The sequence below is a fragment of the Fonsecaea monophora genome, assembly GCF_001642475.1.
Source record: "Fonsecaea monophora strain CBS 269.37 chromosome Unknown Scaff56, whole genome shotgun sequence".
NCBI classification, from domain to species: domain Eukaryota; kingdom Fungi; phylum Ascomycota; class Eurotiomycetes; order Chaetothyriales; family Herpotrichiellaceae; genus Fonsecaea; species Fonsecaea monophora.
Window position 1 is genome coordinate 66,402 of NW_019173987.1, and position 14,411 is coordinate 80,812.

At 52.3% G+C, this 14,411-nt stretch overlaps 4 protein-coding genes across 4 annotated transcripts; 2 read left to right on the forward strand and 2 right to left on the reverse strand.

The window, feature by feature from the left end:
• Window positions 1-1,633: 1,633 nt before the first annotated feature.
• On the forward strand, window positions 1,634-3,493 carry AYO21_07372 (hypothetical protein; the record flags this gene model as incomplete). The annotated part of the gene is made up of 1 exon (XM_022657328.1): window positions 1,634-3,493. The coding sequence occupies one exon, from the start codon at window positions 1,634-1,636 to the stop codon at window positions 3,491-3,493; it is 1,860 nt and encodes a 619-aa protein (XP_022510341.1).
• Window positions 3,494-4,672: 1,179 nt separating this feature from the next.
• Window positions 4,673-6,346, reverse strand: AYO21_07373 (hypothetical protein; the record flags this gene model as incomplete). The annotated part of the gene is made up of 1 exon (XM_022657329.1): window positions 4,673-6,346. One exon carries the CDS (start codon window positions 6,344-6,346, stop codon window positions 4,673-4,675), a length of 1,674 nt encoding a protein of 557 aa, XP_022510342.1.
• A 948-nt stretch (window positions 6,347-7,294) lies between these two features.
• AYO21_07374 (hypothetical protein) lies at window positions 7,295-11,204 on the forward strand (the record flags this gene model as incomplete). Its single annotated transcript, XM_022657330.1, has 3 exons — window positions 7,295-10,930; window positions 11,010-11,129; window positions 11,187-11,204. 3 exons carry the CDS (start codon window positions 7,295-7,297, stop codon window positions 11,202-11,204), a joined length of 3,774 nt encoding a protein of 1,257 aa, XP_022510343.1.
• Window positions 11,205-12,442: 1,238 nt separating this feature from the next.
• AYO21_07375 (hypothetical protein) lies at window positions 12,443-14,263 on the reverse strand (the record flags this gene model as incomplete). Its single annotated transcript, XM_022657331.1, has 3 exons — window positions 12,443-13,528; window positions 13,584-14,152; window positions 14,206-14,263. The coding sequence occupies 3 exons, from the start codon at window positions 14,261-14,263 to the stop codon at window positions 12,443-12,445; spliced, it is 1,713 nt and encodes a 570-aa protein (XP_022510344.1).
• Window positions 14,264-14,411: the final 148 nt, after the last annotated feature.

Below are 14,411 nucleotides of genomic sequence, written 5' to 3' on the forward strand. Positions count from 1 at the left end.
CATCTCTCCCTCCCGCGAAGCCAACGTGAAACGTCCACAATCTGTACCTCATCACTTGCCATTTCGGAGCTGAGGAAAATATCAGGGATACTTTCCTTCGATGGACACAAAAATATGGGTGGAGAAGGAAAACGATATCCGGTTGTCGCGGCGCATCCCGGTTGTCTGTGGATGTTTAAATCAACAACCTCATGCTCTCAACGATCGCCTTCGACCGCCTCTCTCAGTTGTGGTCTGTGTCAACTTCGATCTATGCACTAGGAGGGAATTATTGTCCTTTAAATCAATCTCAAGAGCAGATGGAATGAATCAGTAGACTCTTGTATGGTTCGCCATGTAAGGTGTACAACTACTCTCTGTCCTGTTGTCAGCCTCGCCCACAAGATGAATACTGCCGGTACCGACCACCACCATCCACACATATATTCTCCAAAGTCAAAACATAAAATCTCTTGCTCGTCATGAGTGTTAAAAAGGTCTACGCGACGGACCTTGACTTGAACCCCCTTCCCATCTATCTGGCGGACAAAAGTGCAAAAAACTCAGACTTGTGAGAAAACCACCTGAGAGAGGAGTTTTTTTTTGTATGGCATTCACTTGGCTCGATCAATGCGATGCTCCCACCTATAGCTTCTCACAGAGCTCCTTAACACGCTCAAAGGCCCAAGTCACTATGATCCTGGACGCGGTCGCAAGACTATGAATTAGGGAGTTACCACCACCGCACACACCTCGGTGTGAGGGTGGATGGTAGAGCTCCTACATAGCCAATGCTCCGGCCCAGTCACTTCTAACATGAGACTTTTTGCGAACTAAGGAGATGAGGAAGACTGTGGACAAGCCTTACTGCAAACATTGGTTTCGCTGGTCGAATGTGATGACACTTTTGGCGTTTGTTATATATATGGTGGAGGGATGGCTATGTGGATCTTCTGTTGGGTCAAGTGATCAAGTGATACATACTAGCACTATGTGTCGATGTGACTTGGCGAGGGAAGTGTGTGATGCGCGGAATATGGCTTCTCACAAACGTGAGGTTTTCGATGGACGAGGCTGAGAGCAACTTCCACCACCATCACCCAACCAAGTCATCCACACAGGACTCAGGACACAGCAGGCTATGCAAGCCGGACTCTCACCTCCTGATGAGATGGTTCTGGATGGTATTCGTGGTGTTTCCACAAGCCATGAGCCATGGGGACAATATCAATGACCTCCAGCGTCCCCGAATCACTCTTGGACACAGCCAGCGATCAACCATGTCCCTGTTTACCAAGCCATTTTCGTTTGATCGAGACAAGGAACGACCATCGACGCCTCCATTGCGCCGAATTGGCAATGCCTACTCTGCATGACTACACCAACAACCGCCTGACACCTCTTCGTCACCCTAGGGGACCTACTGTTTGTCCACACGCGCCAAACCTGGTGAACAGCCGCAAGGCATATATGCCAGAGGAGACCCCTATATCCACAACGATGGATCCTTCGCCAGAATCGTCCTTTGGTCCTCTGGACCAACAGCCCGTGCAAAATGAAAGCCCAACAGCCCTGTTTTCCAAGGGACTACGATGTCAGGCGTCGATGCTCAACAAGAACCACCCGCACATTCGAGGAATCAACCCAAACCACTATGAAGAAGCTACCAGTCTTTGGGCGTTTTCCAGGTCCCGAGGAAAGCCACGACTCTTATTGGAATGTTATCAGAAAGGAGGATGCATCTAGGACAGCATCGTCATGCCCCAAGAGTTCCCCATCGCCGGCGTCGAATATTCCCAGCCTCGTCGTGTTAGTTTCCGTATCCGACGAAGAGAATGCTCGCGCGTCGCCTATTGGATCTGAACGGAGCGATACCTTGGCTGCGACCGGGCTGCACGGACCACATGCGACGAAATCTCCCGCATCAGGCTGGACGGATGAGCAGTCTACTGCAAAGACCACAGAGTATGGGATCAGGGAGGACGAGGAGGAGGGAGAGGAGAAGGTCCACGAGGACCTTGTCCCAAGCGTGGCTGGGTGCCCCGTCCGGGCGACTGCACGCAGTGTTTTACCGACGTTTTCGTCTCCCGAGCGTCTGGAACGCCGAGTCTTTGTTCCATGGGTTCGATATGCAGGTCCTCACGAACGTGTGGTTCCGCGACAAAGAACCACATGGCTCGACCGCGCCGTTGATTCCGACATCTCGACAATATCGGTTCCTCTAAATACGAGTCGGGAGTTCCAGTGGACTTCTCAACACGCGCACTCACGATGCAAGTTCTTTTTCCCTCGAGAGGCCGGAGTCGTTGTCGCAGGTCCTCCCAGGTCCTCTTCTCTCAAATATACAAGAAGGAGGTTTCGTCGTGCTAGGTTGACTCGATCATGCAGTTCGGCATTGCCATCGAGAGTTCATCCTTTGGTCGATTCCTCCCACGTTCGCTATCATAGTCAAGCCACACCAGCACGAACAGTAGTCGCTGCTGCTGTATCACCAGATACAAGACTACAAGACAGTCATCAGGCCATCCACGATCCAGCCACTATCGCCGTCAATAACAACAGCACCACCACACCTCCAAAAATGCCGAGCTACACCATGACCTGCTCCCCGATGTCCCCATGCCTGCTCACCCTGTCGCCGGTGGTGAGGATGCCGGCTGCACCGCCCCCGACCCCGGCTCAAGGCATTCAAAAGCGACTCTCTCGCAGCCAAGTGGACGAGGCGGACATGAACATCGACGACATCCTCTCGGCGCTCCCCATCGGCATACCCATCCCCTCAGCAAAAGGAAAAGAGCGCTGTCTGTCACCTGTTGAGACAATCCCCCCAACCCCGCCCTCTTCACCATTTTATGGTCGTCGAAGCCGAAGCTCGAGCACCTCGAGCAGCAGTGCGACGAGCAGTGAAGACGAAGACCGAGGCGGCGGCGTCTGGCTCCGACGCGACCCATTCGTCTCCATTGTTTACCCGGGACGAGGCGAGGCATCGCAGCCCCGCCCAGCGGAACCTGACAACAAGCTCCTCGCCGCGCTGGTGGAGGACAGCATGCCACACGACTCTGTCGACGACGCCGCCCTCGCCGACAAGGAACCCGACTTCGACGACGAAGACCTCGTCACGGTCGCCCTGGACGACCTCACCAGCTACCGCCAAACGGCGAAGCTATGCCGGAAGCACCGCGTCCACATGCCCTGCGAGCGGGGCAAACGCGCCCGCGACGTCGACCACGGGCCCCTGCGCCAGCGCCGCGTCACCCGCCAAATCGACCTCCAGCAGGGCGCATGGGTCGACATCGAAGCCCGCGGCCTCTCGTCGCAGTACAACCAGTTCGGCGCCGTTGGTCAGCGCGTGACGGCTCGCGCAGTCCCGCCTCCGGTCCCGACCGTCCAGAACCACGAGAAGGTCGTGTGGAGGTCTCGCGGATGGACCGTGGTGCCGCACTCGGGGCCGGCGACGGCACTGCTGAAGGTGAAGGCGCAGCCGTGGTTTCCCGAGGACCAGTATGGCTGCTAGAGGGGGATGTCACCATTCCGCCTGAAGCGACTATGGGAGGTAGACTGTGCAAAGGAGTGTAATAGGAGTGAGAGTGAGAGTCACGAGGGGCGGATATGTGTGTGTGTGTGTGTGTGTGTGTGTGTGTGTGTGTGTGTGTGTGTGTGTGTGTGTGTGTGAGAGAGAGAGAGAGAGAGAGAGAGAGAGAGAGAGAGAGAGAGAGAGAGAGAGAGAGAGAGAGAGAGGGAGAGAGGGAGGAATGGAGGAATATCCTTGAAAGGACAGAAATGTTAGAGGAAGCAAGGATATGCATACGCGCCCTTGAACCAAACAACCAGCCCAGGCCAGGAAAAGGGATGGTATTCCCACCTACCTATACAGGGACATAGGTCACTACAACAACAACAATACAATAACTGTGCCAATGACAATGACAATGACAATGACAATGACAATACCTTGTAAGATACAGCCCACGGTCGTAACATTTCCACCTTACCCTCTCTCCCTCTCTCCATCCATCCCTTGACGAGTCGATGACAATCGCAGAGACTCCATGTACATACATATACGTGTTGTTATATACATGTATTGATTAATTATGGTCAAGCATACCTACCTCGACTACCTAACATACATACATACATAGGCAGAGGACGAGAACAGAAACATGGAACAGGCTCAGTCACTTAGTTTATTCAGTTTTCAGATTTCAGTCCTCGGTATCAAATTTTGATGTCAAAACTGCGTCCAATGAATATCGAGTAATTTAGCCAAAAAAGTAGTTCATGACGCGCAAAACAAAAAGGGTATCAGTATCAGTCAAGCATCTACAAACGTTACAAGTAAGTAGGTCAGGTCAATCAAGACAATCTCATCAATCAACAAGACTCCAGCCAGCCAGGCCCCGTTGTCGAAACTCCGAGACACTAGAAATCTCATCTTCTTCACCGTGTCGAGTTCAAAACGTCCTCCTCGTCCTGGTGGTCCCCCCATTCCCCTGGACGGCGGGTCACAGCGCTTGTTGTGTCGATGCAAACGAACATTCCGACGTGTTCTTTTCCTGGCATCCTAACTATTCCAATCGCGTAATTCTTTCGCGGACAGACGCCTCTATCTGCCACTTGCTGCTTCGTAGTCTGGTGCTAGCTCGTGCAATCTTGCGACCTCAACTTTCCTCTTTCTCTCGCTAGACGCAACTCACATTGTTGCCCCCGTGAGCGGCCCCGAAACATTCTTCCTATCCAAAATGTTGCCGTTCGCCTCATTCAGGATCTCGGCGCCTGTGGCCCTTGCATTAGCTTCCAGATTCGGGTTGCTGTTTGCATCCCCGTTCTGCTGCGGGTGGTGCCCTGTGTCGTCCAACAGCGGGATTTTGTCGATGGATTGCCTTTTCTCATGTCTTCCGCTCGGATCCTCCTTTGTCGTACTCAAATTTACGTCCGAATCCACGGGCCCGTGCGGTGGACTAAACATCGCTCCCGGAGAGTTCTGCCATTTGGCCACATCACGCTTCATCTGTTCCAGCTCTCTTTGGAATCGCTTGCCGAAGATGTCCATATAGTAATTCGCACCATTCCACACAGACCAGCTGAAAACGAACAACAAAAACAACGCGCTGGGCCATCGGTACCAGAACCATATCGGGCACGGGATTATCGTGAGGCAGGCGTACAGGTATTGAATCACCATAAACGCCGGCTCTTGTAGATAGTCTGGCAGAGAGTTGACCAGCCTGCCAATCCACGTGTTGGCGTACGAACGACGAAGCCACGTGAACGATGTGGGCCTTCCAGCAGCAATCTTCTCGGCACGCCGGACAGAGATGAAGAAGTGGTAGGACAATTGCCAGACCGCGTAGGGAATGGTAGCCCACAGGAGCATTGCGGCTAGTTCATAGTGTCCGGGGGAACCCTTTGCGCTGCATTTGATGGCATGCACGGCAGGAAAGCGTTTGAGCAGGTATTCGTCGGGGGTGAGGTGGACCATGCAGTGCAATGCCACCGGAGGCATAACGTGGATAAACAGGCTGGTAACTTTGTCCAGTGAATGGAATACCAGCGAGTTTCTCCACAGGACAATGGCAACGGCGTTGTTACCGTAGGCCAGACAGTAGGCGCTGATCAAGAGACGTTTTGAGCGAGGAAAGGCCCAGATGCTGCAGAGAACAAGGAAGTTGACAAAATAACACAGATCGGCCAAAAAGTAGTGATAGCCCTTGCGGTGGTAGGTGTAGGCTCGTATGGGCATGAAGTAGATGAGCTGGATCGTATACCACCAGTAGAAATACTGGGGTACAGCCCCTATCAGGTACCCACTGATGAAGACGTTGAGAACGGCGGAAATGAATGAAACCTTTTCGCGGATCGATATTGTAACCACTTCGTTCCATCTCTTGTTCAGATCATCCACCGACTTCTTCATGCGCGATCGATATCTGGCCAGCTGTTCGTCGGCCGGAGGAACTCGCTTGCGCCATTCGGCCACGGCGCGATCTTTCGCATTGTTGCCCGAGCTCCTTATCCTCTCCTGCTGGCGCGCCAGCTTCTCTTTCTGGGCCTGTATAGTCGCCTGCCATTTCTCGATCTTGGCCGGTAGAGCGAGATTGTCGAAGATGTCGAAAAAGGTGAGTTTATCGAGAGGAACCTCCCAGTCCTCCTGTAAAGATTGGCTACCCACGTAGGAGGGATTTCTGGAAAGGAGGTATGGACTTCCAGGGCTGGACGACTGATATCCCGACTGATAACCCGGCGTCAAAGCACCTGTTAATGAGCCTGTGTGATCGGAACCAACACTACCAGCGATGTCGTGGGAGGTCATCTCATCCAGCGCGGTTTCCGTTTTGGAGTGAGGGATTGGTATAGGATCCGACATGGTTGAAAGATACAGCTAGAGAAGGTACATAGGAGAGTCGTAGGGAGTGGTAGGAAGAGGCGGCAAGGGATACAGAGCGCGAGTAGGAGGGAGGACGAGTTGCGGGAGAAAGTTGTAATGCAGGGCGGGATGCGTGGATCGGAGACCCTGGGATGATGTGATGGATACGCCGGGGGATGATTCTGCAGATGTTTATAGCAGGTCGGCGCAGGACAAAGGACACGCAGGCAAGAAATGGCGACGGTGCTATGCTGAGATGAATGGCACGTGCCAGATAACTAGCAACACCGGAGGCTCGAGGGTCATGCTGCCAAATGTGCACATGAGTCTTGTGAGAGAAGGTGTTTTGTCCTCTACCAGGCAACTTTTGTGGTGTTGAGAGCGAGAGGCTGAGGAGCGTGCGGACAGGACGCACCATGAGTGGCAGAATCGCAGCGTCGCCTCGCCATAATAATACGTCAATTGTAGACGCGCATCTGGTGGCATCTCACAGGCACCAGTGGCACCCACAGTGGCACCTCCAGCACCCGCAGACACCCTTGGCGTGGTGGTTCTTAATGCTCCTAAAGGCACTTACTAAGCCTAAACAGCTGCCCACCTGGGTGCCACCAGCTCCCTGCCTCAACCTAGCGAGCCTAACCCGTTTTGAGCGTAGCTGGCCATTAAACTCATCTTGTCCCCCCATCCTTCCAACACGCGCCTTGTCTGGCTTCGCGTCTCATCTGCTCAAATGTCAATGTACTGTACATCAAGGGCGCGCACATAGTCAACACACTCCGATACAGAACAATCACATGGGCGCACGTCTTGACGCCATCCTCCGATCATCTTAGACTGCTGGGGTGATTTCCTGGATCCTCTCATTCTCCATGTCTGCGATCTGATCCCTTCACGGTCAACTCCCTCTGTCGTGCGACTCCGCCTCTTCTTCCGCCTGTAAAGCTCAAGATGGGGAAACTCAGCAGACTGGAACTCTACAACTTCAAATCCTACAAAGATCACCACACCCTCCTCTTTGGCGATGCCTACTTTACGTCCATCATCGGTCCCAATGGCTCCGGCAAATCAAACGCCATGGACGCCATTTCCTTTGTCCTCGGAATCAAGTCGTCTTCCCTTCGATCCAAGCATCTGCGCGAATTGGTCTATCGCGGTCGAGTTCTACGGACGTCCGTGGCAAATGGCGGACAGGAGGCAAATGGAGTAAATGGTCATGAAGAGGAAGAACAAGGGTCGCAAGCGAACGGCACGCAAGAGCGCAATGATCCAAAGTCTGCGTGGGTCATGGCAGTCTACGAAGATGACGCTGGTCTCGAACAGAAATACAAGCGCATCATCACCAACAATGGTGTCTCAGAGTATCGCATCAACGAACGCGTCGTTACCGCGCAACAATACAACGATTCGCTGGAAGACGAGAACATTCTCATCAAGGCGCGCAACTTTCTTGTGTTCCAGGGCGATGTGGAGGCTATTGCGACACAAAAACCCCAAGAAATAACGCGCCTGATCGAGCAAGTCTCGGGCAGCATTGAGTACAAAGCCGATTACGATCAATTAAAAACGGAGTTAGATCAGGCAGCGGAGCAGCAGGCGTTCCAACTCAATCGGCGTCGAGGCATCAACGCCGAGATTCGTCAGTACCAGGAGCAAAAGCGGGAAGCGGACAATTTTCTGAAGAAAGCCGCCGAACGGGACGAGGCCATTGTGACTCATGTTTTGTGGAAACTGTACCATCTACAACGCCAGATCGAAGAATCCAGCGCCGAGATTCAGAAACACCAAGAGGAACTCAAAGAATACCGTCGCGGCATGGAGAAATATGAAAGAAGTCTGGAGGTTGCCAAAAAAGAGCACGCCCAAGCTTCACGAGGCGTTGGTAAGATAGAAAAACTGATCAAGGCCAAAGAAAAGGAAATCGAGGACAAAACCTCATCCCTCATCCCGATTGACGAACAAATCTCCGTCTCCAATCAGCAGCTCACCAAGTACGCGAACAGATCCAACACGATCATCAAAGAGCGGAACAAGCAGGCGGCGACTGTGGCACAACTAGAAAAAGACCTGAAAACAGTCGACAAGGCGCAGATCAAGTGGCAAAAAGAATGGGAGCAGAATGCCTCTCGGTTAGGTGGTCAATTGAGCGACGCTGATCTCCAGGAGTACACTCGTCTGCGCGAGGAAGTCAATAAGCGAGCAGCGGCTGATCTGGGTCGCATTGAGAGGCTCAAGAATGACCGAGCTCCGATCGAGGCCACCTACAGCAATCTAAAAAACAGTGTCGAAAGTACCGAGTTCAAATTGAGCACCCTTGAAAGTGAGCTTGCCGCCCTCGAACAACGGCGAGATGCAGTCAAGGAAGCAGTCCAACAAGCACAGATGGAGATTGATGCTAAGAAGAAAGAGCTCCACGCTGCCTCATCTAAACGACTGCAGGCCTCCCGGACTCGGACTGAGCTCGATGAGAAACTCGCGGAAGTGGCTCGAAAAATCTTCGAGGCCGATGATGGTCGTCGGACGACTGAAAAGGAAGTGAGGATGCGAGAGACCATCGCTATGCTCAAACGGACTTACCCCGGCGTCAAGGGCCGCGTCCATGAACTGTGCAGGCCCAAGCAGAAGAAGTTTGCGGAAGCTGTCAGTACTGTGCTAGGTCGCCACATCGACGCCGTTGTAGTCGACACCGAAGCCACGGCTAAGCTGTGCATCCAGTATCTACGAGATCATCGCTCGGGCCAAGCAACTTTCATTCCGCTAGACACCATACAGGTCAAGGCACTCAGCTCAAATCTCAAAGGCATGCACAAGGGCATGCGTCCAGCTATTGAGACGGTGGATTATGACCAGTCTGTGGCACGAGCAATCTCGTATGCTTGTGGAAATTCAATAGTTTGTGACAATCTGAGCATTGCGAAAGATCTGTGTTACAATCGTCATGTCGATGCAAAGGCTGTCACGTTAGATGGCAGTGTCATCCACAAGGGCGGTTTAATGACTGGCGGTCGTGGCAAAGACCAACCGTCTCGACGATGGGACGAAGCCGAAATTGAAAGGCTTCACAAACTCAAAGACAAGTTGATGGGGGATTTTGCTGCCCTGCCACAAGACAGCTCTCGCCGGGCAGAGGAACAGACCCTCCAAAATGAGTTGAGTGGTCTTGAAAGCAAGCTACGATATGCCAAAGATGAACTCACAGCTCTCGACAAGAACCTCGAGAGCAAAACGCGGGAAGTCCAACACGTCAAGCGGCACTTAGCAGAGGAACGTCCGAAGATGCAACAGGAATGGAACAGACTGGAAAGGATTGATGAGGACATCTCAGACTACCAAGAGTCGGTCAGCAACGTGGAAAATGAAATCTTTACAGATTTCTGCCAGAAACATGGCTTCGACGACATTCAAGACTACGAGGCTCGACAGGGATCCCTGCAGCAGGAGGCTGCTCAGAAGAAACTCGAATTCGTCACGCAAAAGGCCAAAATCGAGGGCCAGCTCAGTTTTGAAAAGACCCGGCTTCAGCAAACGGAGGATCGTCTAATGGCTCTTCGAGACAGGGAGCAAAGGGATAAGGAGACGATTGACAGTCTTAATGAACAGCGGCAGGGCATCCAGGACGATCTCAACACACTAAAAGATGAACTCGATGAGCTTCGCGCTCAACTGGACGAGCAGAAGGAGCTCCTTAACGAAGCCGCTGAAAAGCTGGCGAAGCAAAAGTCAGAGTTCGAGAAGCGCTCGAAAGAGATGGAAAGCACTTTCCGAGAAATCAATGCCCTTGAAGCAGAAATACAGCGCCATTCTTCGGCGAGATACAGCCTTCTTCGCCGCTGCAAGATTGAAAACATTGCCATTCCACTGACGGAGCAATCCGCAAGCTTGGACAGCGTGCCCATCAACGACCTGCCGCTTGAAGATGCCGAAGCAATGGAGGCCGATGAAGAGGAGCCTACGGCTTCGGCTCTGAAGACTTTTGTCGCCAATGACTACGGCGTCGAGCCCGACTTTGATGCTCTCGATGACGAGCTCAAGGAGGAAAACAGTGAAGCTATGGAGACCAAACTGCTAGAGGATATCGCCAAAATTAACGCCACTCTAGACAAGATGCAACCGAATGCGCACGCCGCACAACGTCTTGCTGCTGTAGAAGGGCGTGCACGCGACACGGAGCAGGAATACGAGGACTCGCGCACGAAATACCGCGACCTCAAAGCTCGCTTTGAGGACACCATGGAAAAGCGCAATGAACTCTTCAACAAGGCATTTAGCCACATCTCGGAACAGATCGAGCCCATTTACTCCAACCTGACCAAATCGGATGAGTTCCCGGCTGGAGGGCGCGCGTATCTTACAGCAGACGAGGAAGAGCCGTACCTAGCCGGCGTGAACTACCACACTATGCCGCCTACGAAGCGCTTCCGGGATATGGAGCATCTGTCAGGAGGGGAAAAGACAATGGCAGCGTTAGCACTGCTCTTTGCGATTCACAGTTATCAACCCAGCCCGTTCTTTGTCCTGGATGAAGTGGATGCCGCCCTGGATAATGCTAACGTGGGCAAGCTGGTGAATTACGTCAAGAACCATGCGGTAAGTCTTGTGTCTTGTTGTCGCCCAGAGGAAGGACCCTGTCGTGGTGTGGAGCTAACAATATCTTGTGTTACTATAGGGGCCGGGAATGCAATTTATCGTGATCAGTCTCAAGACTGGCTTCTTCCAGGGTAGTGAGGCTCTGGTGGGTGTGTATAGGGACCAAGGAGCAAACAGTTCCAAAGTTCTGACGCTGGACGTAAGTTGCTCCTCGTCTCCTTTATCCGTGACGGTGGAGAGCTAACTTGAGCTTTAGTTGAGGAAATACACCTGATTGTTGGGGACTGTGACTTTTTTCTTCATGTGAACCTCCACAGTGAGGGTCTGATCCAGAGTATGGAGGTGTACCAACAGCCATCTATGGTGTCACAGTTTCCAGTGCGGATGCTATGCTACGCTACGCTATGATATGATATGACAATGATGCGGGAGAGCTGTTGAACGACAAGTTGTTACATTGGGAAGGCAGACCCATCCATTCTCCACAGGACAGGCCAGTTTCACGACGAGTACCCACGAGCATACACAGCGTGGATACTACTACGACAGGTTCCCTTTGGATACTGGGTACTTATCTGCACAGCGTTGTCGAGGCAGTCCACCTGCGCCCCTTGAATGCGATGCGACCTTGTACATACAATCATGTACCGCCACCCACCCTGTCTTAATGGACCGAAGATGACGGACTAATGGGACTACACACACACACACAGAGTATGTGTTTCTGCCACACACCAGAGTAGGAGATAGTGCGGTCTGCGGTATGCGTTCCATTGGTAGTCTGATAGTCTGTCTACACGTTGATACCTACTGTAGCTAGGTAGAGAGATATCATCTGCGTATGGATGGATGTGCTTGTGAACCATAAATCCTCCAACGAGGTTTACATACGAGAGCCTGATTGAGGAACTAACCATCGATCCATCAGTCCATCAGTCCATCTTAAAAGCTCATACATGGCCTCGCAGGTCCGGATGAAAGCAAAGGAAGAAAGCGAGGAGATTGGAAATGTTTTGTCTGATTTGTTCTTTGTTTTTGTTTTTTTGGTCAAAACTCTATGGAATTCGTTCACGAGAAAGAGAGAGAGAGAGAGAGTAATGGTGTCGTCTGGCCTGGCCTGGTCTGTTTTTCTCCTGTCGCTTCCGTCCCAGAAATCCTGAGATCCCCCGGTTCCCGAGTTCCCGGGGGTTATTGGGTTCTGAGAGATAGACAGATAAAAAGTCAACCTTGCTGCGATCTCATCCCCCCTTCTGGTCCCAGTAGTTCCCGTTGGCAGAGATGACACGTCCAAAACTGCTGAGCTGAGTCTATAGAGAGAAAAAACAAGGTATAATTTGCCCTTTGTGTGGCGCCGCCGTCGCATGTTCTGGGGAAAAAAAAAACGTCGAGATCAAAAAGTCTTCAAGAAGTCGTGAGCCAAAATCGAACGGGGATATATATCTCTCTGCATTTCACAAATCGGGTAATGCAATGCGAGATCGTAGACAAGGCTTCTGCACCGGCGAGGCACAGTTAGTTTTTCTTGTCTTCGGGGCCTTTCTGTGCCTCCTCTTGCTTGCCCTGCTCCGTGACGTCCTGTTCAGCCTCTTTCGCCTCGTCTTTCGCATCTGCCTTTGCCTCCTGCTTAGCATCGGTGGCCTTGGGCTTGGGCTTCTCGTCGATATCTTTATCATCTTTAACCGTCGAGCTCGCGCTCTTTTCACCCTTGGCCTCTGACGTCTGTTTACTTGACTCGGCCTGCTCGTTCTCTTCCTCGATCAACTCCTGCTGCTCCTTCAACACCTCCAGACGTTGTTTATTGGTGGCCGCTCCCTCTGCATTGTGGACCTCGAGTTCAATCTCGTGGAATAATTCCTCCGGAATGGAACTCAGCACAGCTTGCAGTGCATCAATTTGAGAGTCGATCTCGCTGTCTTTGCCAGACGTGTACATGTACGCATTGCTGAGCACCAGCAGGGTGGACGGAATGTTATATTTGAGGCGGAGGTCCAGCCACATTTGCAAATCCTCCCTCAGCTTGCCAGGCGACATACCGTGGGTCCGAAGCCCGCGAGAAGCGCACGCCATTTGGAGTTCAGGCACAGAGAGGGAATCCACGCCTTCAAAGGAGATAGCTTTGTCGTCACGCTTGATCTGGCGCATACGGTGGCGGATTTGATACCGCAGCATGGCGTCGGTTCCAAAGGTGTTGAGGTTCATGTACTTGCACATGCCCACGAGCTGTGGTCTGGAGAGATTGTCCAAGGTCAAATCGTCCTTGAAAATCTTACAAACCTTGATAACATCCTCCCTGGAGGGAGATTCGCCGGTTGCGCGGACTTTGCGGAAAAACTCGGTAAACTCTTCCTTCTTTGCATTCACGGCCGAGACTGGGAGGCCCGTCTCACGAAGTGTGTTGCGTAGAAAAGCAGACACTTGTTTGCGCGTCTCCCGGAGATGTGCCGCCTTGGTTTCACGGCTTTTCTGGCCTTCGAATGTCGACGGAAGGAGATTGGGGAACAATTTCAATGCGACCGGGAGCAGGAGTTCTGCAAAGGGGACAATCACGAAAACCGAAAAAGGTACCAGTCGGCCGAGATCTTGAACTGTCCGTTGCAACTGAGTTGGCTGTTAATATCTCTGCGCACACACAAGCCGATCAAGCAATGCTTACCTGTCTGTTCTCCCGGCGACTGAGTTCGTAGCCGGCGGCCATTTTTAACGCAAGCTTCGAGGAAATTTTGACCTCGGCGGCCAGCAACTTAGTGCCGTCCCAATAATGTTGAATTTCCTTCTTTATCTTTTGGCCAAGGGTGAGTTTCTTAGGTTCCTCCTTCTTGGTCGTCAGGTCCGTCTGCTCTTTTTCCGACTGCGCAGCCGCCTTTTCGGCAGCCAGCTCGGTGAGACTGGCCTTTTCCATGGCTTGAGTCTTTGCGGTCGCAGTGGCCTGACTTTTCGGGACATGTAGTTGTTCATCGGACTTTTTGAGTTCTGCGACCGTAGGGGCAGACGACGCCTCGGATGACTTTTTGGCCTCATCCTTTGGCAACGGTTTCTTAGCCTCGTCGATGTTGAAGCCCGGAGGAGGACCGCTGTCAGGACCATGCGGGGTTGTCTCTGTCGCATAATTCCGGTGCGGCAAAGCAATGGCCAGAGCCGAGAGTCTAGGGGGTAGGTCTCTTGGAAATTTCGAACGAGAGGAGTAGACGCTCAAGAGCGGAGAGTGCGACGCCCGGGAGTATGCTGTTCACACAAGTCAGTCGGGATCCAGTTTCCGAACCAACACATAGACGTACACTGTATAACGAGTCTCCTCGCCGCAGCATTGCTGATTAGTCTAGGACCGGAACTCATGGTGGTCGGATTGAGAGGCGAACGGAAACGAAAGGAATGAAGTCGACTCGAAACTAGAATGATGGACAGGGCGTCAAGCCAGTCAGGAAGTGAAAGAAGAAAATCCGAATGGTTTGCTGGGACAAATGATATAAAGGAAGATGTGTCG